General features: G+C 40.4%; 1 protein-coding gene across 4 annotated transcripts in view; it reads left to right on the plus strand.

Annotated features, from left to right (window-relative positions):
- TUBGCP5 (tubulin gamma complex associated protein 5) overlaps nucleotides 1-25984 on the plus strand; it is a 113567-nt gene that overhangs the window by 66260 nt on the left and 21323 nt on the right. For 3 of the 4 annotated variants that reach the window (XM_035023898.1, XM_035023897.1, XM_035023901.1), the window contains exons 9-16: nucleotides 1598-1691; nucleotides 2180-2426; nucleotides 10939-11141; nucleotides 12420-12535; nucleotides 14502-14770; nucleotides 15716-15911; nucleotides 16535-16723; nucleotides 23733-23915. In XM_035023898.1, the coding sequence (XP_034879789.1) occupies nucleotides 1598-1691; nucleotides 2180-2426; nucleotides 10939-11141; nucleotides 12420-12535; nucleotides 14502-14770; nucleotides 15716-15911; nucleotides 16535-16723; nucleotides 23733-23915 (1497 nt within the window). The remainder of the gene's footprint in view (nucleotides 1-1597; nucleotides 1692-2179; nucleotides 2427-10938; nucleotides 11142-12419; nucleotides 12536-14501; nucleotides 14771-15715; nucleotides 15912-16534; nucleotides 16724-23732; nucleotides 23916-25984) is intronic. The other variant, XM_035023899.1, reaches the window with a different exon arrangement.

Here is a 25984-nt window from a genome sequence, read left to right on the forward strand (position 1 = left end):
ATCATGAGAAAAAACCTCAAATTCTGTATACTATTTTCCCCTACCACTGGAGTTTTACAGTCCTCTTTCATTCATAAACTTGCTTTTCACCTGTTCTTCCAGCTAGTCCTCTGGGGGAGGGGCCTGCTGTACTGATTGTCAGGTATCTTTGCCTGGGCAGAGTTGCATTGCCCCCTTGCCAGAGGGCTGGGCTCAGTGTAAGCTGTTTCTCTGTGGCTTTTGTTCCCAGCAGGCTTTTCATTCCTCTTTAGAGGATGCAAATAAAAATGGCCACACCTCCATCTCCAGCCCCAGAGCTGAAAGATCTCACTGTGTCCCAAACTCTGCAGACTCCTGCTGTGCATACCCACACTGATCTTCCCCGGGAAAGGGAGAGGGTTGCCAGGTCACTGTCCTTTGCAAGGCCCCCACATGGAGAGCAGTCATGAGATCAGGCAGTGGTTCACAGTTTAGGGCGAACTGAGCTGAGAGCCCCCTCCCGGGCTCGCTGACTGTAACCGGTTTCCCAGCTCCAATGCTTGGGAACTCTGCCAGCTCAGGTACCCCCATTCTTTCTGTCACCCTGGGGATATTGAGCCCATACTGTCCCACCTACGATTCTGCCCTGCTTCACCACAGCACCTTTCAGGCAGGGACATCTCTCACTGGAGCAGATTTCTAAAAGTTCTGCTTTTTTGCCCTCGGGGGCTATATCACTTTCCAGTAGCCAGCTTTTGGAGGCTCCCTTCCCTGCCGTTTATCTCCCGATAAATCCCCTCAGTTTCACTTCTCCATACTCCTACCTTGCAAAAAGTGGTCGCTTTTTTATTTGTAGAATTCTGGCACTTCTTTTCTTACATCTCAGGTTGAATTCATAGGTGTTTAGAATGATTCTATAGTTATCTAGCTTAATTCAAGGGACCAGATGAAATGAGGTCCCCTCCTCTTCCATCATCTTGCCTCTCCTAGGACTGACATTTTTAAAAATGGAAAGATCTGCTTGGGCCATCACACAGGTGAAGAAATGCTTTGACAAGACTATTTTGACTTCTCTCTAAGATGATATTGAAATATCTTGAGTCTTAAGGTAATCCATTAAAAAGATTGATGCCTTCTGTTTTCTAATTATCTGACGTCTTTGCCCCAACCCCCAGTTCTGAATCTTTCATTAAAATTTCTTAAGCATTGTTTGCAATGAAAAGGATGGAGCTAAGAGTATATTATGCTAAGTAAATAAGTCAGTCAGAGAAAGACAAATACCATATAATTTCATTCATATGTGGAATTTGGGAAACAACAGATGAATGTGTGGGAAGGGAGAAAAAAAGAGAAGGGGGGGAAGGCAAACCATAAGTGACTCATAACTGTAGAGAACAAACAGGGTTGATGGAGGGAGATGGGTGGGGTATAGGCTAATAAGAAAGGCAGTTCTTAATGATGAGCACTGGGTATTGTATGTAAGTAATGAATCACTAAATTCTCCTGAAACCAATATTATACTATATGTTAACTATCTAGAATTTAAATAAAAATATGTAAGAAAAGAATTTTTTAAACATTAGTGTAATGAATATTTTTGTAGACTTAAAGTACATTCATCTTTTTTATTTCATTTCAGGTTACTTTCGGGGGTAAAAAAACTCTTTATATTTCAGTTGATAGATGGGAAGGTAACTGTGAGAAACAGTATTATAGTAACTCATTTGACACATGTAAGTTATTTGTACTTATTGTAGTTAATATTAAATAATAGGATTTATGTAAACTGTGGTTCTGTAACTTTAAAACATTTTGCAATATTAAAATTATTAAATATACTTAAGATCCAAAAGGTAAAATTAAATTCTGCATCTTTGCAGTGCTAGAGAATTCTTTAATATTTTTGTTATATTTACATTTAGTTTCAGTTTGTATTTTCTGCTTTTTAATTCTGTCAATTCTGTATTAGGAAGCTGTGTACTATAAATTTTTTGCTTGTAGTACATTTATTTACCTTATATGTGGTTTTAAAAAGTAGAAGCCACAATTCTATATTCTGTAGAAATTAATGCTTACATTGTTTACTTTGAGTATAAAACTTTGTTTTATTTTTCTTATATTAAGCATACTATTTAAAACAGTCATAAATATTTTAGTGAAGGAATATGTATTTGAATGTTCCTAGAAGACTTCAAATGTTTGTGGTTTGCTTCTTTTATAGAGCTGTTTACGATCAGTGCTAGAACAAATAGCAGCATATGGCCAGGTTGTGTTTCGACTCCAGGAGTTCATCGATGAAGTTATGGGGCACAGCTCCGAAGGCATGTTACCTGGAAATGGTTCTCTTCCTAAGAAGTTGACTGAAGCTCCCTTTAGGACATACCAGGCTTTCATGTGGGCCCTATACAAATACTTTATTAGTTTCAAAAAGGAACTTACTGACATTGAGAAGTACATCATCAATAATGGTATTTAAATCTCCTTTCCTTTTACTCATAACACACATAAGTCATATTTTGAATGCCATCTACATTATTAATTGATACAATGTTTATAAATAACATGAAAAATAAGTAATATGCATGATCATTTTAAGTCATTTTAAATTTGTATTTTAAACCATTCATTCTCGGGCGCTTGGGTGGCTCAGTTGGTTAGGCGACTGCCTTCGGCTCAGGTCATGATCCTGGAGTCCCGAGATCGAGTCCCGCATCAGGCTCCCTGCTCGGCAGGGAGTCTGCTTCTCCCTTTGACCCTCCCCCTCTCATGCTCTCTCTCTCTCTCTCTCATTCTTTCTCTCAAATAAATAAAATCTTAAAAAAAAACAAAAAAAAACCATTCATTCTACAAAAATCCAAATTGTACAGAAAGTTTACAGTGAAAATTATTCTTCCTGTGCTAGTTCTCCAGCCAAGTACTCTCAGTTCCTCTCCCCAGAGGCAACCAAATCATAAGTTTCTTTTGCATCCTTCCAGAAATAACTTAAACATATGCAAGCAATGCATATTCATATATACATACCTAGAAGTCTGTTTACTTCTCCAAATTATTTTCTAACTTAAATTTTGAGGATTATACCATACAAAAATGTAGAGCTTCCTCCTTCTTTTTTACAAATAGAATATTTAATTCTGTGAATATATCATAGACCAATCCTCTTTGGATGAACATTTAAGTTGTTTCTGATCTTCAATTGCCAACAGTGATATAGTGTACACATGTGCAGCAAGTTATAGCATAAATTCTTTTTTTGTCAATATATATTTTTTTATTTTTTAATTTTTAAAATTTTTTTATTATGTTATGTTAGTCACTGTACAGTACTGCATTAGTTTTTGATGTAGTGTTCCATGATTCATTATTTGCGTATAACACCCAGTGCTCCATGCAGTACGTGCCCTCCTTAATACTCATCACCTGGCTAACCCATCCCCCAACCCCCTCCCCCTAAAACCCTCAGTTTGTTTCTCGGAGTCCATAGTCTCTCATGGTGTGTCTCTCCTGCTGATGCCCTCCTTCAATTTTCCCTTCCTTCTCCTAATGTCCTCCATGCTATTCCTTATATTGCACATACAGGTGAAACCATATGATAATCGACTTTCTCTGCTTGACTTATTTTGCTTAGCATAATCCCCTCCAATTCAATCCATGTTGATGCACATGATGAATATTTATCCTTTCTGATGGCTGAGTAATATTCCATTCTATATATGTACCACATCTTCTTTATCCATTCGTCTGTGGAAGGGCATCTCGGCTCTTTCCACAGTTTGGCTATTCTGGACATTGCTGCTATGAACATTGGGGTGCACGTGCCCCTTCTTTTCACAATATCTGTATCTTTGGGGTAAAAACCCATTAGTGCAATTGCTGAGTCATAGGGTAGCCCTCTTTTTAAATTTTTAAGGAACCTCCATACTGTTTTCCAAAGTGGCTGTACCAGCTTGGAATCCCACCAACAGTGCAAGAGAGTTCCCCTTTCTCCACATCCTCTCCAACATTTCTTGTTTCCTACCTTGTTAATTTTGTCATTCTAACTGGTGTAAGGTGGTATCTCAGTGTGGTTTTGATTTGAATTTCCCTGATGGCTAATGATGTTGAACCTTTTTTCATGTGTCTGTTAGTCATTTGTATGTCTTCTTTGGACAAGTGTCTGTTCATGCCTTCTGCCCATTTTTTGATATGATTATTTTTTTGGGTGTTGAGTTTGAGAAGTTCTTTATAGATCTTGGATACCAGCCCTTTATCTATAGTGTCATTTGCAAATATCTTCTCCCATTCCATGGGAGTAACATTAAGGGTAACCTCTTAGTGTTCTTGACTGTTTCCTTTGCTGTGTAGAGCTTTTTATCGTGATGAAGTCCCAAAAGTTCATTTTCAATTTTGTTTCCCTTGCCTTTGGAAACGTGTCTTGAAAGAAGTTGCTGTGCCTGATGTCGAAAAGGATACTGCTATGTTCTCCTCTAGGATTTTGATGGATTCCTGTCTCACGTTGAGGTCTTTCATCCATTTACAGTTTATCTTTGTGTATGGTCTAAGAGAATGGTCGGGCTTCATTCTTTTGTATGTAATGGTCCCATTTTCCCAGCACCATTTATTGAAGAGACTGTCTTTTTTCCATTGGGTATTTTTTCTTCCTTTATTGAAGATTAGTTAACCGTGACCATAGAGTTGAGGGTCCATATCTGGAGTCTCTATTCTGTTCCGTTGATCTCTATGTTTTTTGCCAGTACCATGCCGACTTGGTGATCACAGCTTTGTAATATACCTTGAAATCAAGCAACTTGATGCCCCCAGCTTTGGTTTTCTTTTTAAACATTTCCTTGGCAACTCAGGCTCTTTTCTGGTTCCATACAAATGTTAGAATTGTTTGTTCTAGCTCCTTGAAAAATGCCATTGGTATTTTCATTGCAATGGCATTGAAGGTACAGATTGCTCTAGACAGACTACACATTTTTAAAAAAATTTATTCACTTGAGACACAGAAATAGAGAGCCTGAACAGGGGGAGAAGCAGAGGGAGTGGGAGAAGCACACTCCCCGCTGAGCAGTGAGCCCAATGCAGGGCTGGATCCCAGGACCCTAGGATCATGACCTGAGCCGAAGTCAGACACTTAACCATCTGAGCTACCCAGGCACCCCCAGAATACACATTTTAACAATGTTTATTCTTCCGATCCATGAGCATGGAATGCTTTTCTATCTTTTTCTGTCTTCTTTAATTTCTTTCATAAGTGTTCTGTAGTTTCTAGAGTATAGATCTTTTACCTCTTTGGTTAGGTTTATTCCTAGGTATCTTATGGTTTTCGGTGCTATTGTAAATGGAATCGATTCTTTAATATTTCTTTCTGCAGTTACATTGTCAGTGTAGAGGAAAGCAACTGATTTCTGTGCATTGATTTTGTATCCTACCACATTACTGAATTGCTATATGAATTCTAGTATTTGGGGGTGGAGTCTTTTGGATTTTCCATATTAAGTATCATGTCATCTGTGAAGAGAGAGAGTTTGACTTCTTCTTTGCCAATTTGAATACCTTTTATTTCTTTTTGTGGTCTGATTGCTGTTGCTAGGTCTTCCAGTACTATGTTGAACAACAGTGGCCATAGGCATCCTTGTCATGTTCCTGATCTTAAGGGAAAGGCTCTCAGCTTTTCCCCATTGAGGATGATATTCGCTGTGGGCTTTTCGTAGATGGATTTTATGACCTTGAGGAATGTTCCCTCTATCCCTATACTCTGAAGAGTTTTAATCAGGAAAGGATGCTGTATTTTGTCAAATGCTTTTTCTGCATCAATTGAGAGGACCATGTGGTTCTTGTCTCTTCTCTTATTAATGTGTTCTGTCACATTGATTGATTTGAGAATGTTGAACCACCCTTGCATCCCAGGGATAAATCCCACCTGGTCGTGATGGATAATCCTTTTAATGTACTGTTGATCCTATTGGCTACGATCTTGTTGAGAATTTTGGCATCCAAATTCATCAGGGATATTGGCCTGTAATTCTCCTTTTAGATGAGGTCTTTGCCTGATTTGGGGATCAAGGTAATGCTGGCCTCATAGAATGAGTTTGGAAGTTTTCCTTCTGTTTCTATTTTTTGAAGCAGCTTCAGTAGAATATGTGTTATCTCTTCTTTAAATGTTTAGTAGAATTCCCCTGGGAATCTATCAGGCCCTGGACTCTTGTTTTTTGGGAGGTTTTTTGATCACTGCTTCAATTTTGTCACTGGTTATTGGCCTATTCAGGTTGTCAATTTCTTCCTATTTCAGTCTTGGCAGTTTATAGGTTTCCAGGAAGGTATCCATTTCTTCCAGGTTGCTTAATTTATTGCCATGCAGTTGTTGATAATAATTGTTTCTATTTCCTTGGTGTTAGTCGTGATCTCTCCCCCTTCATTCATAATTTTATTAATTTGGGTCATTTTCCTTTCCTTTTGGATAAGTCTGGCCAGTGATTTATCGACTCATTAATTCTTTCATAGAACCAGCTTCTAGCTTCGTTGATCTGATCTACTGTATTTCTGGTTTCTAATTCATTGATCTCTGCTCTGATCTTAATTATTTCTCTTCTCCTGCTTGGCTTAGGCTTTATTTATTGTTCTTTCTCCAGCTCTTTAAGGTGTAAAGTTAATTTGTGTATTCAGGATTTTTCAATTTTTTTGAGTGAGGCTTGGATGGCTATGTATTTCCCCCTTAGGACCGCCTCTGCAGTATGCCATAGGGTTTCGACCGATGTCTTTTCGTTCTCATTGGTTTCCATGAATTGTTTGAGTTCTTCAGTGTCCTGGTTGATCCAATCATTCTTAAGCCAGATGGTCTTTAGTTCCAAGTGTTTGAATTTCTTCCAAATTTTTTCTTGTGATTGAATTCCAGTTTCAAAGCATTTGTGGTCTGAGAATATGCAGGGGGTAATCTCAGTCCTTTGGTATCAGTTGAGACTTGATTTGTGAGCCAGTATGTGGTCTCTTCTGGAGCAAGTTCCATGTGTGCTCAAGAAGAATGAGTATTCTGTTGTTTTAGGGTGGAATGTTCTGTAAATATCTATGAGGTCCATCTGGTCCAATGTATCATTCAAAGCTCTTGTTTCCTTCTTGATTTTCTGCTTAGATGATCTGTCCATTGCTGAGAGAGTATTGAAGTGTCCTACAATTAATGTATTGTTATAATATGACTCTTTATTTTGGTTAATATATATAATATATATAATATTTTGGCTTCTATAGTTGGCTGCTCCCATGTTGGGGGTGTAGATATTTACAATTGTTAGATCTTCTTGTTGGATAGACCCTTTAAGAATGATATAGTGTCCTTCTGTGTCTCTAATTACAGACTTTAGTTTAAAATCTAATTTGTCTGATACGAGAATTGTTACCCCAGCTTTCTTTTGAGGTCTGTTGGCATGAAAAATGGTTCTCTGTCCCCTCACTTTCAGTCTGGATGTATCTTTAGGTTCAAAATGAGTCTCTTGTAGACAGCATATGGATGGGTCATGTCTTTTTATCCAATCTGCAACCCTGTGCCATTTCACGGGAGCATTTAGGGCATTCATGTTGAGAGTGATTATTGAAAGATAGGATTTTATTGTCATCATGTCGTCTGTTAAGACCTTGTTGCTATAGATTCTCTCTGTAAATATCTGGTCTGTATTAGTCTTGGCGTCTTTCTTCTTTTATAGAACCCTCCTTAATATTTCTTGCAGGGCCCGCTTGGTGGTCACATATTCTTTCAGTTTCTGCTGGTCTTGGAAGCTCCTTGTCTCTCCAGCCATTCTGAATGACAGCCTGCTGGAGAAAGTATCCTTGGCTGCATGTACTTCTTGATTAGTACCCTGAATATGTCTTGCCAGCCCTTTCTGGCTTGCCAGGTCTCTGTGGACAGGTCTGACGTTACTCTGACATTACACTGATGTTCCTCCCTCTGTATGTAAGAAATCTCTTTCCCCTAGCCGCTTTCAAGATTGTTTCCTTGGATCTAAGATTTGCAAATTGTACAAGTATATGTCGGGCAGTCGTTCTATTCTCATTGATCTTGGGAGGGGTCCTCTCTGCCTCTTGGACACGAATGCTTGTTTCCTTCCCCAGATTAGGGAAATTCTCATCTATGATTTGCTCAAATATATTTTCTAGACCTCTATCTCTCCACCGCCTCAGGGAGCCCAATAATTCTGACATGGAGCGTTTCATTGTGTCATTAATCTCTCTCAGTCTGATCTCTTGGACTTAAACTGTTTTTCCCATGCCTCCTCGGTTTCCTTCTTTTCTGTCATCTTATCCTCTAGCCCACTAATTCATTCTTCTGCCTCGTTTACCCTGGCAGTCAGAGTATCCAGTTTAGACTGCATTTCATTCATAGCATTTTTAAGTTCGGCCTGATTAGGGCGCCTGGGTGGCTCAGTTGGTTAAGCGACTGCCTTCGGCTCAGGTCATGATCCTGGAGTCCCGGGATCGAGTCCCGCATCGGGCTCCGTTTGGCAGGGAGTCTGCTTCTCCCTCTCCCACTCCCCATTTGTGTTCCCTCTCTCGCTGTGTCTTTCTCTGTCAAATAAATAAATAAAATCTTAAAAAAAAAAAAAAGTTCGGCCTGATTAGATCTCATTTCTGCACTTAGAGATTCTATATTGTTGCTAATATTTTTCTTAAGCCTAGATATTGACTTTCATAATTGTTACTCTGAAGTCAATTTCTGACATCTTGTTTATATCCATATCCATTAGTTCTGTGACAGCGGCCTATAGTCTCTGATCCTTTTCTTCTTTAGGGGTTCCTCCTCTTAGTCATTCTGTTGGGGGCTGGTTGAGGGAATGTATAGAGTCCAAAGTATTAACCATGACCCAAGCAAGATGCACCTGTTTTATAGGGACCTTAGGGTTGTCATCCTCTTGTTCTTCCAGGCTGTCTTCTGGTGGAGGGGCTTGCCGCACTGTTACTCAGACAACCCTGCTTAGGCAGAGTTGCGCTGCCCCCTGTTGGGGGGTAGAAGGGGCCTCAGTGAAAACTGGTTTTGGGGGGATGTTGTTCTCTGGCAGCTTTTCCTGTAGGCTTTCCATGTCTCTTCCAAGAGTCAGAGCAGAAGTGACCACATCCAAACCTCTGTCTAAGAACAGAGAAATCGCAGTCTGACCTTCACTGAGCTCTGCAGGCCACACTGTCTCCATTTCTGTCTGCACTGCTAAAAACCACAGCCTCTCCAGTTGTGCACCCCACAGCGACACTCCCAGCAGTGGAACCCAGAGCCGGCCTGTTTCTGCCCTTTTTGCTTCTAAAACTTCGGGCCACTGGGGCGCCTGGGTGGCTCAGTCGTTAAACATCTGCCTTCGGCTCAGGTCATGAACTCAGGGTCCTGGGACCGAGCCCCATATTGGGCTCCCTGCTCAGCGGGAAGCCTGCTTCTCCTTTTCCCACTTCCCCTGCTTGTGTTCCTGCTCTCGCTGTGTCTTTCTCTGTCAAATAAATAAAATCTCTAAATAAATAAATAAATAAAACTTCGGGCCACCCCCAGTCCACGTGCAAGCACCCGCAGCTCCTGGATCCTGTATGGGGGCTGCACTAAAGTCCTTTCCCCACCTCTATCGGTCTCCCAAGTCTGTGCCTTGTCCCCAGTGCAGGACGCTTTTGTGCTCGGGTGTTATATCATATTCCCGGCACCAGCTTATGGCGGCTCCCTCCCCCTTCTGTTTATCTTCCGATATCTGCACGCAGAATCACAGCTCCCAGCTTCTTACCTCTAGACCGTGGGAGATATTTGTTTGTAGAGATCTAGATTTATATTCTTACATCTCAGGCTGATTTCGTGGGTGGTCAGAATGGTTTGGTAGGTATCCAGCTAAATTCAGGGGACGGTTTGATAAAGGGTCCCCTACCTCTTGCCATCTTTTCCCATCCCTATAGCATAAATTCTTAATGGAATTCCTAGGTTAAAGAGTATGTGATGTCATGTGTGACTTTCATAAATATTGCTACATGGTTCTCCATAGAGAATAGTTGCCAGCAATGTATATGAATACCTGTTTCCTCACACTCTTGCCAACAGTGTGTTATCAACAGTGTGTTATCAAACAGGTATAAAATGGTAACCAGTGTCAGCTTCTGCCTGCCCACTACTTTCATTTTCAACTACTACAAAAAAACAGTACCCAGAAGTCCCGGGTTCCCATCACCCAACTTCCCCCAATAATTCCCACCTTAACATAATTATATTATGTTATCCAAACTAGGAAATTGACATTGGCACAATACATTAATTGATCTGCAGACCTGACATGAGTTTCACCAGTTTTGCAGGTACCTGCTATTTTATGGGGAGAGGAGTAATATCTTCGTGTATAGTTACACTTTATCACATGTGTATATTTGTATATTCACTTCCATCTTCAGGATACAGAGTTCTGCCATCCCCATGAAAAAACTTGTTCTTGCTCCCCTTTGTAGTAACCACCCCCTCACTAATAGAGTAGCCCACTGAAGTCTGTTTTTTATTTGCCGGGTGTAGTTTTAATTTGTTTTCTTTTATAATTGAGGTCAAGTATCTCTATATGTTTAAGAATCACTTTTATTTCCTTTCCCCTTAACTGTCAGTTCTTTTATACATTATTTGTTTTTTGAGCTGTTTTTTCTTTCTTTAGGGAAATTAGCTCCTTATGATAGGAGATTAAAATCCACCACCCTTGGGCGCCTGGGTGGCTCAGTCGTTAAGCGTCTGCCTTCGGCTCAGGTCGTGATCCCGGGGTCCTGGGATCGAGCCCCGCATCGGGCTCCTTGCTCCGTGGGAAGCCTGCTTCTCCCTCTCGCGCTCCCCCTGCTTGTGTTCCCTCTCTCGCTGTGTCTCTCTCTGTCAAATAAATAAAATCTTTAAAAAAAAAAAAAAAAACCCACCACCCTCCAGTTTGCCATGTCTTTCCATAAGTGACTTAGCATTTATATCACATTCTCAATGCAGATATTCTTCCTTGCTAATGACTTTGATTTCTTAATATTTTGCAGACACTACGATAACTCTTGCCATAGTGGTGGACAAGTTGTCACCTCGACTGGCTCAGCTCAAAGTTCTGCATAAAGTATTTAGTACTGGAGTAGCAGAAGTTCCACCTGACACTCGAAATGTTGTTCGGGCATCTCACCTACTCAACACACTGTACAAGGCCATTCTTGAATACGACAATGTTGGAGAAGCCTCTGAGCAGACGGTATGTAAGACCTTTGTCCTAAGTTGTATGACTCCATTCTGTTCAGCCAAAGGAGTGGTAGATAGCCTGTTATAGCTCTTTGTAAAAATAGTGCTTAAATCACACTATGTCCGACAGCTGTTCAGTGTTTTTAAATTAGCTTCTAAATTCAAGGCTACAGGAAACTGGCTTCTTGGCTTTAATCACAGAGATCATGGGGAGGATGCAGCAAGGACAAAGCAAAACATAAAAGCAAGATGTGAAAAATACCTAGCTGACTTCTATAGATATTTGCAGTAACTCTTTTTTCAATAAAAATACAAATCTATTATATAAGGTATCTAGAGTAGTCAAATTCATAGAAACAGAAAATAGAATGGTGCTGCCAGAGACTGGGAAAAGGAGAAAAGGGAAGAAGTTTAATAGGTACGGTTTCAGTTTCGCAGCATAATGCCAGAGATCTGTTTTCACAACAATATAAATATACTTAACACTACTGAATTGTACACTTAAAAATGCTTATTGTTAAAAATGCTTTTGTTTTACTTTTTTTTTTTGCCACAATTTAAAAAAGTAACAAGAGACTAGAATCTAGAGACTAGAATCTAGAAAGCTGCATATTTGTTTGGATACACATTTTGGGTGTGTTCCCTAGTTTGTTGATGTAACTTTGTTTTCTCACCATTTTGGTACTGCATTTCAGTATAAAACAGGTTGATTTCTTTCAGCTATGCAGTTTTTTTCCTACTGGGAACTATAGAATGAAATCATTTCCTCATTCTTAATGGACATTTTGCTAATAGCATGCTTTAGATAGGATAGCTGAACCTCAGTTTCAACTATCCAGCTTAGAACTCTTGTCCCTCTTTAACTTTCACTCTCAAGAGAGTCCTTGTATGGACTACAGACAATGTGGTCATCTCATATTTAGGTGAGTTTTCATAAGAATTTTATAGAGTATGTTTTGGGTTTTTAATTTTTTTTTGTCAAAAAACAGAAATCCGATCATTTTTTAAAAGGTGTTTCAGAGGGGCTCCTGGGTGGCTCAGTTGGTTAAACATCTCACTTGATTTTGGCTCGTGTCATAACCTCAGGGTTGTGAGACCAAGCCCCCCTGTCAGGCTCCATACACATGGAGCCCTGCTTAATAATCTCTCTCTCTCTCTGTACCCCCTGCCTCGTGCACATGCTCTCTCTCTCTTAAAAAAAAAAAAAAAAAGTTTATCAGAAATGTTTAAACCTCATTTTATCCAGAGACAAGGGAGTTCCGAGAATTGACTATGCACACTCTGTCCTCAGGTCTCGCTGCTGTTCTCTCTCTGGGTGGAAACAGTGCGACCCTACCTGCAGATTGTGGATGAGTGGATCGTGCATGGGCACCTCTGTGACTGCGCTAGGGAGTTCATCATCCAGAGGTTGGGTCCCACACACATATTGGGAAATATGGGGCGCTGTTTGTACCTCTTTTCTCTCACAGGAAAATCATGTACTTTTGTTGGTTCAGGTGATACTGAGGGAGACCAGTGTAAGTGACAAAGCTGTGTTTTTACCGTAAACAAGTTATTTTGCATTTTTATAGGGGATATCAGGTACCAAAAAAATATGTTCCAAATTTTATTATGTCAGTTTACAGCTTTTCCTAGCAAATTCTGTTTTTTAAATGGTAGTGTGTTTATGTTTGGCTGGTACTATAAAAGGCACATTGCTTCCCATAAAATGAATTTAGGTGATATCAAATGGCTTCAACTAATTCCCATTATAAATTATCAATAGGATGAAAGATATGAAAATATTATAGAATATTCCTCTAGGGGCGCCTGGGTGGCTCAGTCATTAAACGTCTGCCTTCGGCTCAGGTCATGATCCCAGGGTCATAGGATCAAGTCCCGCATCGGGCTCCCTGCTCGGCGGGAGGCCTGCTTCTCCCTCTCCCACTCCCCCTGCTTGTGTTCCCTCTCTCTCGCTGTGTCTCTGTCAAATAAATAAATAAAATCTTAAAAAAAAAAAAAAATTCCTCTAATATATTTATTTCTCCAAATTAGCTAGGTTTTTTTTTTATTAATGTTCTTAGTATAATATTTAATAAAACAATTAGGGAAAATCATAATTCACTTATTATGATTTCCCCTTCAGTTAACTGATTTTTCTGAACAGAATCATATAAACTGCAACGTAGAACTCTCTTAACTTGGTTTTAAATTATGCAGTCTGTTTAGATGTATGGTTTTTCTGGATAGCTATCCATTTAACTCATCAGAAAGGAGAACATTAAGTCCTTATAGCTCTGAAAAGGTAACCCTGTTTACACAGTGCTCATATTAATTAGCAGGCCTTCTCTAACTTAATCATGTCTGTCGTTATATTGTTTTTCATTGATCTTGCATGATAATTTTTCTGAAAATGGGATTCTGGTTATTCTTAAAGGGTGATGAGTGAGGGGCGCCTTGGTGGCTCAGTCATTAAGCATCTGCCTTCGGCTCAGGTCATGATCCCAGGGTCCTGGGATCGAGCCCCGCATCAGGCTCCGCAGGGAGCCTGCTTCTCCCTCTCACGCTCCCCCTGCTTGTGTTCCCTCTCTTGCTGTGTCTCTCTCTGTCAAATAAATAAATAAAATCTTAAAAAAAAAAAAAGTGATGAGTGACCATTGTTTCATTGTTAAAAGCAGTTCAGTTAAGAATTTATGTGGAGGGACGCCTGGATGGCTCAGTTGGTTAAGCGTCTGCCTTCGGCTCAGGTCATGATCCCAGGGTCCTGGGATTGAGTCCCGAGTCTGGCTCTCTGCTCAGCAGGGAGCCTGCTTCTCCCTCTGCCTGCTGCTCCCCCTGCTTGTGCTTGCTCTCTCTCTGACAAATAAATGAAATCTTAAAAAAAAAAAACTATGTTGAGCGCCACCTGGGTGGCTCAGTCTGTCAAGTGTCCAACTCTTGATTTCAGCTCAGGTCTTGATCTCGGGAACTTGAGTTCAAGCCCCATGTTGGGCTGGACATACTGGATGTGGAGCCTACATTAAAAAAAAATAATCTATATAGAAAAGAAGATGCAGAAGTCTGGAGATTACTTTTATAGGAAATGGCAAATAGGTAAATTTTTATTCTACCTCTAAAGAGAATCAAAGTAATCATATTTTGTTTAATTCCAATTCGAAACTTCCTACTTAGTTAAATTTTACCTGTGCCATTCAGAGTATTTATCCACTTTTCTGTGTTAAACTGAAGTCAAATAAAACCTCTGCCCCATTTTGCCTGAAGATTGCTTCATTTTACTAATAATTGATATTACTGTGTTTTGGAATGTCTGGACAACATGCCTAAGCTAAACAGATATATATATTGTTTTTACGGTAGAAAAGTTGAAATTTAAAATTCTTTTGAATCTCTATAGAAACAAAAATGTTCCAGCAAATCACAGAGACTTTTGGTATGCAACTTATACACTATACAGCGTATCGGAAAAGACAGAAAATGAAGAAAAAATGAGTGATAATGCTAGTGCAAGTTCTGGCAGTGACCAGGGGCCCTCCAGCAGGCAGCATACCATGGTGTCCTTCCTCAAACCTGTCCTTAAGCAGATAATTATGGCTGGCAAGTCAATGCAGCTGCTGAAGAACCTGCAGTGTGTGGAGAGCACCACATCCCAGGACACAGCCAGAGGTAGCAGGTTCCTTCTTCATGTATCCTTCAGCATTCAGGCAACTGTTCTCTCTTTACTCTTGTCATCCTGAGATAGATAGTAATTATTTTGTAGTTTGAAAATTATCAAAGCCTTTTATTTTTGTGGAAATTATCACCTTGATCAAATTACTGCTCCTGATTGAAAAGATTGTCCTCACTGGAAACTTTTAGCACTGTGTTTCAAAGGTAGTGATAGCAGTGATAATAAGTTCCACATGCTTTTTCCTTTGTCTTGATTCCTTAGAACTAGTCCTTTAAAAAATAATTTCCTGGCATTTCTTAATGCAGTGCAGCATTTAGCTGTTGAGGACCATAAATATAAACCCTGGTAGATAGGAATTTGTTAGTTTAGCAATTCAGACTTGATCATAGACTTTGAGAAAATCTTGATATGATTTATGGCCTTTTTTGATAAAATTTAAGTAATATACTTCAAGTTTTATCAACTGACTAAAAAGACTTGAAAGGTATATATGTGACCTTAATTATTTGTTTGTAAATCACCTTAATGTTACATTACTTTGTGTTATTGTATTTAAATAATACTTTCACTTTGCGGAATATTTCCTTTTTGACTGAATAATAAAATGTAATGAGCTTCCAGGGCCACTATCAGAAGTGTTTTCCCCAGTGAAATGTGGTATCGACTATGGTGATAACTTTTAAGCATCCTGCTTATGGTATTACTCTGTTCAGAAAAAATTAGCTTATACTTTGAATGTTTATGAACTTGACAGTTGTCTAACTGGATATAAAATTATTTAATTGTACTGTACTATAGAAGTAAAGAAACAGGGATAGACTCTCATAGGCCAAAGGAAAAATACCAGGCTATATTAAGATAAAACTACTTAATATTTCTTGATGTTACTTACTATTATTTACCAGAACATAGTTTACTGTACATATTTCTTTATGTTTCAGATGCAGAAAGAAAAAGCTTGTATACCCTGTTTCTGGAATCTGTGCAGTCACGTCTTCGACATGGAGATCCCACTGCACAGGTCCTCACTGAGCAGCAGGTGACCAAAGAGAACCTAATTAAGATGCAGTCCATTGCTGAAAGGCATCTTGAACTGGATGATGTTCATGATCCACTCCTGGCAATTAACTTTGCAAGGTGATACATACCTGCAAGATTTTGGATGATTGAAATAGCAGAATCTGTGCAGTTACTATTTAGTAACCGTTTATTTTTGCCAGGTAGGGCTTTCCACCCTTAAAAATAAAAACCTTTGTAGTTTATCCTTTCTAATGAATGCAAGAAGACATTGCGTTCGATTTGGCCTCCTTGTTTGTTAAAGCCCACAGACTTTCATGTGCTCTATATCCATTGGGAGTTGCCGTTACTCATACAGAAGATATTTCTGAAAGCCTGGGTCATGTGCAGGCATCAGTACATACACACACACACGTGCACGCGCACACACACGCACCCTGCTTAAACTGCATCTTGGCCCTTAGGCACTATGAAGTAAGTCATTAATACCCACACAGCACCATTTGTCTAATGGCCATTATTCACTGCCTGAGGCCCAGTGGCTAAAAAGATCTACTCAGTACTTGACCCTTAAGGCAGAAGTGGCTGAAAAACTTTCATTGAAGGGTATTTTGGGGGGAAGTTTCTCTCTGTAATAGGTGGTAATTTTAAGACTAAATGTAAAAATGGGACTCTGGAGTTTTGATTAAGGGAATTCTATTGACAGCAGTTCATAAAAAGAGACTCACATTTTTATCTTAAAGGTTGTATTTGGAACAGAGTGACTTTCATGAGAAGTTTGCTGGTGGAGATATATGTGTGGATAGATCATCAGAATCTGTGACCTGCCAGACTTTTGAGTTAACACTGAGATCTTGCCTCTATCTTCATATTGATAAGCAATATCTAGAGTGCTGTGGAAACCTCATGCGAACTCTAAAAAAAGATTACAGGTATAAGGGAGTAGTTTAGTCTTGGAAGTACTCAGTAGTTTATTATACGTGAAGAAGAGTTGAAATTATCTTAAACTTGTATTTCAAGTTAATTATTATTTTTTTAATTTTATTATGTTAGTCACCATGCAATACATCATCAGTTTTTGATGTGGTGATCCAGCACATTGTTTTCGTATAACACCCAGTGCTCCATGCAGTACGTGCCCTCCTTAATACCCATCACTGGGCTAACCAATCCCTCCTCCCCCCCACCCTCTAAAACCCTGTTTATCAGAGTCCATAGTCTCTCATGGTTCATCTCTCCCTCCGATTCCCCTCCCCCATTTTTCCCTTCCTTCTCTTAGTGTCCTCCATGCTATTCCTTATGTTCCACAAATAAGTGAAACCATATGCTAATTGACTTTCTCTGCTTGACTTATTTCACTTAGCATAATCTCCTCGAGTCCCATCCATGTGGATGTAAAAGTTGGGTATTCATCCTTTCTGATGGCTGAGTAATATTCCATTGTATATGTGGACCACATCTTCTTTATCCATTCATCTGTTGAAGGGCGTCTCGGCTCTTTCCACAGTTTGGCTATTGTGGACATTGCTGCTATGAACATTGGGGTGCATATGACCCTTCTTTTCACTACATCTGTGTCTTTGGGGTAAATGCCCAGGAGTGCAATTGCTGGGTCATAGGGTAGCTCTATTTTTAAATTTTTGAGGCACCTCCACATTATTTTACAAAGTGGCTGACCCAACTTGCATTCCCACCAACAGTGTAAGAGGGTTCCCCTATCTCCACGACCTCTCCAACATTTGTTGTTTCTTGTCTTGTCCATTTTTGCCATTCTAACTGGTGTAAGGTGGTATTTCAATGTGGTTTTAATATGAATTTCCCTGATGGCTAATGATGATGAACATTTTTTCATGTGTCTGCTAGCCATTTGTATGTCTTCTTCAGAGAAGTGTCTTTTCATATCTTCTGCCCACTTTTTGACTTCATTGTTTTTTGGGTATTGAGTGTGAGAAGTTCTTTATAGATCTTGGATACCAGCCCTTTATCTGTAGTGTCATTTGCAAATATCTTCTCCCATTCTATGGGTTGCCTCTTTGTTTTGTTGACTGTTTCCTTTGCTGTGCAGAAGCTTTTTATTTTGATGAAGTCCCAAAAGTTCATTTTTGCTTTTGTTTCACTAGCTTTTGGAGGTGTATCTTGAAAGAAGTTGCTGTGGCCGATGTCAAAGAGGTTACTACCTATCTCTAAGATTTTGATGGATTCCTCACATTGAGGTCTTTCATCCATTTTGAGTTTATCTTTGTGAATGGTGTTAGAGAATGGTCGAGTTTCATTCTTCTGCATGGGGCTGTCCAATTTTCCCAACACCATTTATTGAAGAAACTGTCTTTTTTTCCATTGCATGTTTTCTCCTGCTTTGTCGAAGATTATTTGACCGTAGAGTTGAGGGTCCATATCTGGGTTCTCTATTCTGTTCCGTTGGTCTATATGTCCATTTTGTGCCAGTACCATGCTGTCTTGGTGATCACAGCTTTGTAATATAGCTTGAAATCGGGAAACGTGACGCCCCCAGCTTTGTTTTTCTTTTTCAACATTTCCTTGGCGATTCGGAGTCTTTTCTGATTCCATACAAATTTTGGGATTGTTTGTTCCAGCACTTTGAGGGAAAAATGTTATTGAAATTTTGATCAGGATAGCATTGAAGGTATAGATTGCTCTGGGTAGCATAGACATTTTAACAATGTTTATTCTTCCGATCCATGAGCATCGAGTATTTTTCCATCTTTTTGTGTCTTCTTCAATTTCTTTCATGAGTGTTTTGTACTTCCTAGAGTATAGATCCTTTACCTCTTTGGTTAGGTTTATTCCGAGATATCTTATGGGGTTTGGTGCTATTGTGAATGGAATCGTTTCTCTAATTTCTCTTTCTACAGGTGCGTTGTTAGTGTATAAGAAAGCAACTGATTTCTGTGCATTGATTTTGTATCCTGCCACATCACTGAATTGCTGTATGAGTTCTAGTGATTTGGGGGTGGAGTCTTTTGGGTTTTCCACATAAAGTATCATGTCATCTGCGAAAAGCGAGAGTTTGACTACTTCTTTGCCAATTTGAATACCTTTTATTTCTTTTTGTTGTCTGATTGCTGTTGCTAGGACTTCTAGTACTATGTTGAACAATAGTGGCAAGAGTTCCTGATCTTAAGGGAAAGGCTCTCAGCATTTCCCCATTGAGGATGATACTCGCTGTGGGTTTTTCATAGATGGATTTTTATGAACTTGAGGAATATTCCCTCTATCCCTATACTCGAGAGTTTTAATCGGCAAAGGATGCTGTATTTTGTCAAATGCTTTTTCTGCATCAACTGAGAGGACCATATGGTTCATCTCCCTCCTCTTATTAATGTGTTCTATCACATTGATTGATATGCGAATGTCGAACCACCCTTGCATCCGGGGGAGAAATCCCACTTGGTCGTGGTGGATGATCCTTTTAATGTATTGTTGGATCCTATTAGCTAGGATTTTGTTGAGGATTTTGCAATCCATATTTATCAGGGATATCGGTCTGAAATTCTCCTTTTTGATGGGGTCCTTGCCTGGTTTGGGGATTAAGGTAATGCTGGCCTCATAGAATGAGTTTGGAGGTTTTCCTTCTGTTTCTATTTTTTGAAACAGCTTCAGTAGAATAGGTATTATTTCTTCTTTGAATAATTGGTAGAATTCCCCAGGGAATCCATCAGACCCTGGACTCTTGTTTTTTGGGAGGTTTTTGATCACTGCTTCAATTTCATTACTGGTTATTGGCCTATTCAGGTTGTCAATTTCTTCCTGTTTCAGTCTTGGCAGCTTCTAGGTTTCCAGGAAGGCCTCCATTTCAGCCAGATGCTCGGTTTATTGGCATATAGTGGTTGATAATAATTTCTAATAATTGTTTCTCTTTCCTTGGTGTTAGTCATGATCTCTCCCCTTTCATTCATAATTTTATTAATTTGGATCCTTTCTCTTTTCTTTTGGATAAGTCTGGCCAGTGGTTTATCGATCTTACTAATTCTTTCAAAGAACCAATTTCTAGTTTCGTTGATCTGATCTACTGTTTCTGGTTTCTAATTCATGATCTCTGCTTTAATTTTAATTATTTCTCTTCTAATGTGTGGCGTAGGCATCGTTTGTTGCTTTTTCTCGAGTTCTTTAAGGTGTAGAGTTGGTGAATTCGGGATTTTTTGTTTTTTTGAGTGAGGCTTGGATGGCTATGTATTTCCCCTTTAGGACCGCCTTTGCAGTATCCCATAGGTTTTGGACAGATGTGTTTTGTTCTCATTGATTTCCATGAATTGTTTAAGTTCTTTGATTTCCTAGTTGACCCAAACATTCTTAAGCAGAGTGGTCTTTAGCTTCCAAACGTTTGAATTTCTGCCAAATTTTTTCTTGTGATTGAGTTCCAGTTTTAAAGCATTGTGGTCTGAGAATATGCAGGGGGTAATCTCAGTCTTTTGGTATCAGTTGAGACCTGATTTGTGACCCAGGGTGTGGTCTATTCTGGATAAAGTTCCATGTGTGCTTAAGAAGAATGAGTATTCTGTTGTTTTAGGGTGGAATGTTCTGTAAATATCTTGAGGTCCATCTGGTCCAGTGTGTCATTCAAAGCTCTTGTTTCCTTGATTTTCTGCTTAGATGATCTGTCCATTGCTGAGAGTGGTGTATGAGGTCTCCTACAATTAATATATTGTTATCGATATGACTCTTTATTTTGCTTAACAGTTGGATTATATTGATGGCTGTCTCCGTTTTGGGGGCATAGATATTTACAATTGTTAGATCTTCTTGTTGGATAGACCCTTTAAGAATGATATAGTGTCCTTCTGTGTCTCTGTCTACAGTCTTTAGTTTGAAATCTAATTTGTCTCATATAAGAAGTGCTACCCAGCTTTCTTTTAAGGTCCACTGGCATGGAAGATGGATCTCCATCCCTTCACTTTCACTTTCACTTCACTTTCTGGATGTATCCTTAGGTTCAAAATGAGTCTCTTGTAGGCAGCATATAGATGGGTCCTGTCTTTTTATCCAATCTGCAACCCTGTGCCATTTTATGGGAGCATTTAGGCCATTCACGTTGAGAGTGATTATTGAAAGATGTGAATTAATTGTCATCATGTTGCCTGTGAAGACGTTGTTTTTATAGATTGTCCCTATAAATTTCTGTTGTATACCACTCTTGGGGTCTTTCTCCTTTTCTAGAACCCCCCTTAATATGTCTTACAGGGCCAGCTTAGTGGTCACATATTCTTCCAGTTTCTGCTGGTTGTCTCCAGTTTCTGCTGGTTATGGAAGCAGTTCATCTCTCCATCCATTCTAAATGAAAGCCTTGCCGGATAAAGTATTCTTGGCTGCATGTTCTTCTCATTTAGTATCCTGAATATATCTTGCCAGCCCTTTCTGGCTTGCCAGGTCTCTGTGGATAGGTCTGACGTTATTCTGATGTTCCTCCCTCGGTACGTAAGGAATCTCTTCCCCCTAACTGCCCTTAAGATGGTTTCCTTGGTTCTAAGATTTGCAAGTTTTACTATTACATGCTGGGGTGTTGGCTTGTTTCCCTTGATCTTGGGAGGGGTCCTCTCTGCCTCTAGGACATGAATGTTTGTTTCATTCCCCAGATTAGGGAAGTTCTCAGCTACAATTTGCTCAAATACATCTTCTAGTCCTTTCTCTCTCTCCACTCCCTCCGGGATTCCAATTATTCTGACATTGGAACGCTTCATGGGTCACTTATTTCTCTGATTCTATTTTCATGGATTCTGAGTTGTTTTTCCCTCGCCGCCTCTTTTCCCTTTTTATCTAATATATTGTCTTCCAGGTCGCTTATTCGTTCTTCTGCCTCAGTTACCCTAGCTGTTAGAGTATCTAGATTGGATTGGATCTCATTGATGGCATTTTTAAGTTCTGCCAATTCAGCTTTCATTTCTGCCTTTAGGGACTCTATGTTGCCATTAATTGATTTCTTCATTCTAGCCATTGTCTTCACAGTTGCTAGCCTGAATTCCATCTCCGACATCTTGGTTATATCTGCATCCATTTGTAAATCTGCAGCATAAGTCATAATCTCTGAGTCTTTTCTATTTTGGGGTTCCTCTTCCTAGTCATTCTGTTAATGGGTGTTTGAGGGAATGTATCGAGTCCAAGTTCTTGTCAAGAACCCAAGCATGATGCACCTGTTTTCTTGGGACCTTAGGGTTGCTGGCCTCTTGTTTTCCCAGCCTGTCTTCTGGGGGAGGGGCCTGCTGCGCTGTTACTCAGCCAACCCTGTTTGGGCGGAGTTGCCCTGCCCCCCGGTGGCGGAGGATGGGCTCAGCAGGAATCAGTTTTTGGGGCTTTTGTTCTCTGGCGGCTTTCCCTGGCAGCTTTCCATGTCTCTTCCTCAAGTCAGAGCAGAAGAGCCCATTTCCAACCCTCTGCCTCAGAGCAGAGAGATCGAAGTCTGTTCTTCAGTGAGCTCTGCAGGCCACCCTGTCTCCGTTTCTGTCAATGCTGCTATAAACTGCAGCGTTCTGGGTTGTGTGCCCCTTCACAACGCCCCCAGTTCCGCCTCCAGGTGGGCACATCTCTGCCCTTTGTGCTTCTAAACCCACCAGCCGCTCCCATTTCGCCCACGTGACCCCGCTGCTCTGGGTTTCTGCCCCGGGGGCTGCCCTAAAGTCCTTTCCCCGCTCCTACTGGTCTGCAAGTCTGTGCACCGTCCCCAGCGATCGAGAGGCTCTTGCTCACCGGCGGTGTAGGATCCCCATGGCCAGGCACCCTTCCGCTGCTGTTTGTCCTCCGATATCTGGCTGCGGAACCACGGCTCCCTACTTCTTACCTTGAAACCAACTGCCTACAATCTTCTGTTTGTAGAGATCCAGATCTTCTTACATCTCAGGCTGGTTTCCTGGGTGCTCAGAGTGGTCTGGTAGATATCCAGCTCAATTCCGGGGACCAGTTGAAATAGGGTCCCCTACTCCTCCGCCATCTTCCCTAGTCCCCCAAGTTAATGATTATTTTTAACAGAGTAGGAAATGGGTATTTGGTAAACAGTTTTCTTTTGAGAGAATCAACTAACTATCAATGTTTCACAGTATTATATTGCAAAATTTAATCCTTTGTATCTGAGACTCTGTCCTGAAAGAAATACAGAAAAAGCTTGTTGTACAAAAATACCCATCAGAGGGCGCCTGGGTGGCTCAGTTGGTTAAGCGACTGCCTTCGGCTCAGGTCATGATCCTGGAGTCCCTGGATCGAGTCCCGCATCGGGCTCCCTGCTCGGCGGGGAGTCTGCTTCTCTCTCTGGCCTTCCTCCTTCTCATGCTCTCTGTCTCTCATTCTCTCTCTCAAATAAATAAATAAATAAATCTTAAAAAAAAAAAAATACCCATCAGAAAGTTTGCTGTCAGAGGGAAGAACATGAAATTACTTAGTAATGGATGACTGATTCTTTAAATAATGGCATATCCATGTCATGTATAAATTTTAAAAAGTTCATATAAATTATGTTTATCCAGAGTTTTAAATAACATAAAATGTTCTTAAAGCTTAAATAGCAGGATATATATATATATATATGGTGCGAACTATTTTTTTTTTTTTTTTGATGCACAGAAAAAAAGATGGGAAAGAAATACCCCAAATAGTAACAGTAGAAATTCACTATGAATAGCAGGATTTGGACTAACTAGTTTGTTACACTTTGACTTTTCCCATCTTTTACAATGTTATAGAAAAGTAATTTATTTCTTTCTACTAAAGGCAACCATATACTATTTTTGTTATTTTAAAAGTCTTTAAAAGTTGTTAATGTTCCTGTTTTTTAGTAATTATCTTAAAAGTCCTTAAAAGTTGTTAATGTTCCTGCTTTTTAGTAAACGTACAACGTAAACCTATTTCAAAATTAGTAGTGTACAAAAACTGGTACCGATCCAGAATTCTGTCTCATGAGTTTAAGATATTTCTGTCGCTTATTTTCTCTCCATTTAGGTTGGTTGAGTACTTGCAGGCCATGAGAAATTTTTTCTTAATGGAAGGTGGAGATACCATGTACGACTTCTATACATCAATTTTTGATAAAATAAGAGAAAAGGAAACCTGGCAGAATGTGTCTTTTCTTAATGTCCAGCTTCAAGAAGCAGTAGGACAACGTTATCCTGAAGATAGTTCACGGTAAAATATAAGAGGCACCTTTTTATTTTAAAATAATATAAAATAATCCATACGCAACAACTCTTCTATGAATTTTTACATATATTATTTAATTCTCACACTAACCCCATGAGTTATAATAATATTATTTTTCATATTAGAACACGGAGTCAGGAAATAACTGACTTGCCCACTAAGCAAGAGGAGATGATGAGATGGGGCCATATAGGCTGTGGGGGTTTCATGGCCTCCTTCACAGGACTGGAATCAGTGCTAGCCACTGGGTGTGGCACCTCTCTGCTCCACTGGCCTTGCCCTCCAGCCAGCTATGCTGGTCTCCTTACATAGGAGTCTTAGGCGATGTTCTGAGACAGAGCAAAAACCTCAGGGCCTGCTGAGGCCTGAGCTCCAGGCTTCACAGACCTTCACTTCCACTACATGCTGTTGGTCATACCGAGTCACAGGTCAGCCCAGGCTCAGGGGTGGGAAATAGATTCCACCACTTAATGGACAGAGTTGCATCTTTTCAAACTGTTATATCATCCCTGGTGGTCTACTGGTTAGGGTTTGGCTCTCTCAAGCTGTTATGTCAGCTTATCCCCAGCTGTGGAGCTAATCAACCTTGTCTCCGTCAGTCTGCCTGCTGAACATTCAACTCACCCAGGTCTGTGGTTTGGTACTACCAAATCTTTGTGAAGCAGAGACTCATCTTCTACACTGCTTGGCAATCCTTTTATCCTGTTCTGTATCCCTGCTTGGCTCTCTTACTTGGCTCCTTTTCTCGGCTCCCTCAGTGGTCCTTCAAAAATGGTAGTCATAATGTGGGATAAAAGATGGCAGAGGAGTAGGGGACCCAATTTCAACCAGTCCCCTGAATTGAGCTGGATATCTACCAGACCATTCTGAACACCCATGAAATCAGCCTGAGATGTAAGAAGATATATCTGGATCCCTACAAACAGAATATCTCTGGCAGTTGGTCTCAAGGTATGAAGTGGGGAGCCGTGATTCTGCGGGCAGATACCAGAAGATAAACGGAAGGGGGAGGGAGCTGCCGTAGCACTGGAGCCAGGAAGGTGTAATAACACAGGGGCGCAAAAGCCTCCCATGCTGGGGAGACCGGTAGCAGTGGGGAAGGGACTTTAGGGCAGACCCACAGACTGAAACCTGGAGCTTCCGGGGAGCGTGTGCGAACCGGGGGAGGCTGGCGATTTTAGCAGCACAAAGGCAGAGACGTGCCTGGACCTGGAAGCGAGGACCGGGAGTGCTGCAGTGGGGCGTACAACCCAGAACGATGCAGTTTTTTAGCAGCACAGACAGAAACAGAGACGGTGTGGGCTGGAGAGATCAGTGAAGGTCAGACTGTGATCTCTCTGTTCTGAGACAGAAGTCTGTATACGGTTACTTGTGCTCTGACTCTCGGGGGGAGATGCAGAAAGCCACCAGAGAACAATAACCCCCAAAACCTGGTTTTCACTGAGCACATTCCTCCTCCCCCACAGGGGGCAGGGCAACTCTGCCCAACCAGGGTTGCCTGAAGAACAGTGCGGCAAGCCCCTCCCCCAGAAGACAGGCCAGAAAAACAAGAGGACAACAACCCTAAGGTCCCTATAAAACAGGTGCATCTTCCTTGGGTTGTGGTCAATAATGTGGACTCTACATTTCCTCAACTACCCCCCAACAAAATGACTAAGAGGAGGAACCCCCAATGAAGAAAAGGATTAGAGACTAGGCCTCTGACACAGAACTAATGGATATAACCAAGATGTCAGAAATTGACTGTAGAGCAACAATTATGAAGGCAGTATCTAGGCTTCAGAAAAATATTAACAACAATATAGAATCTCTTAAGTGCAGAAATGAAATCTAATCAGACCGAACTTAAAAATGTTACGAATGAAATGCAGTCTAAACTGGATACTCTGACACCAGGGTAAATGAGGCAGAAGAATGAATTAGTGGGCTAGAGGATAAGACGATAAAAAAGAAGGAAACCCAGGAGGCATGGGAAAAACAAAACCCATGGAACCAGAGAGATTAGAGACTCAATGAAACGTTCCAATATCAGAATTATTTGGATCCTTGAGGCG

The sequence above is a fragment of the Mirounga leonina genome, unplaced genomic scaffold, assembly GCF_011800145.1.
Source record: "Mirounga leonina isolate KUSES-001 unplaced genomic scaffold, KU_Mleo_1.0 Mir_178, whole genome shotgun sequence".
Taxonomy (NCBI): domain Eukaryota; kingdom Metazoa; phylum Chordata; class Mammalia; order Carnivora; family Phocidae; genus Mirounga; species Mirounga leonina.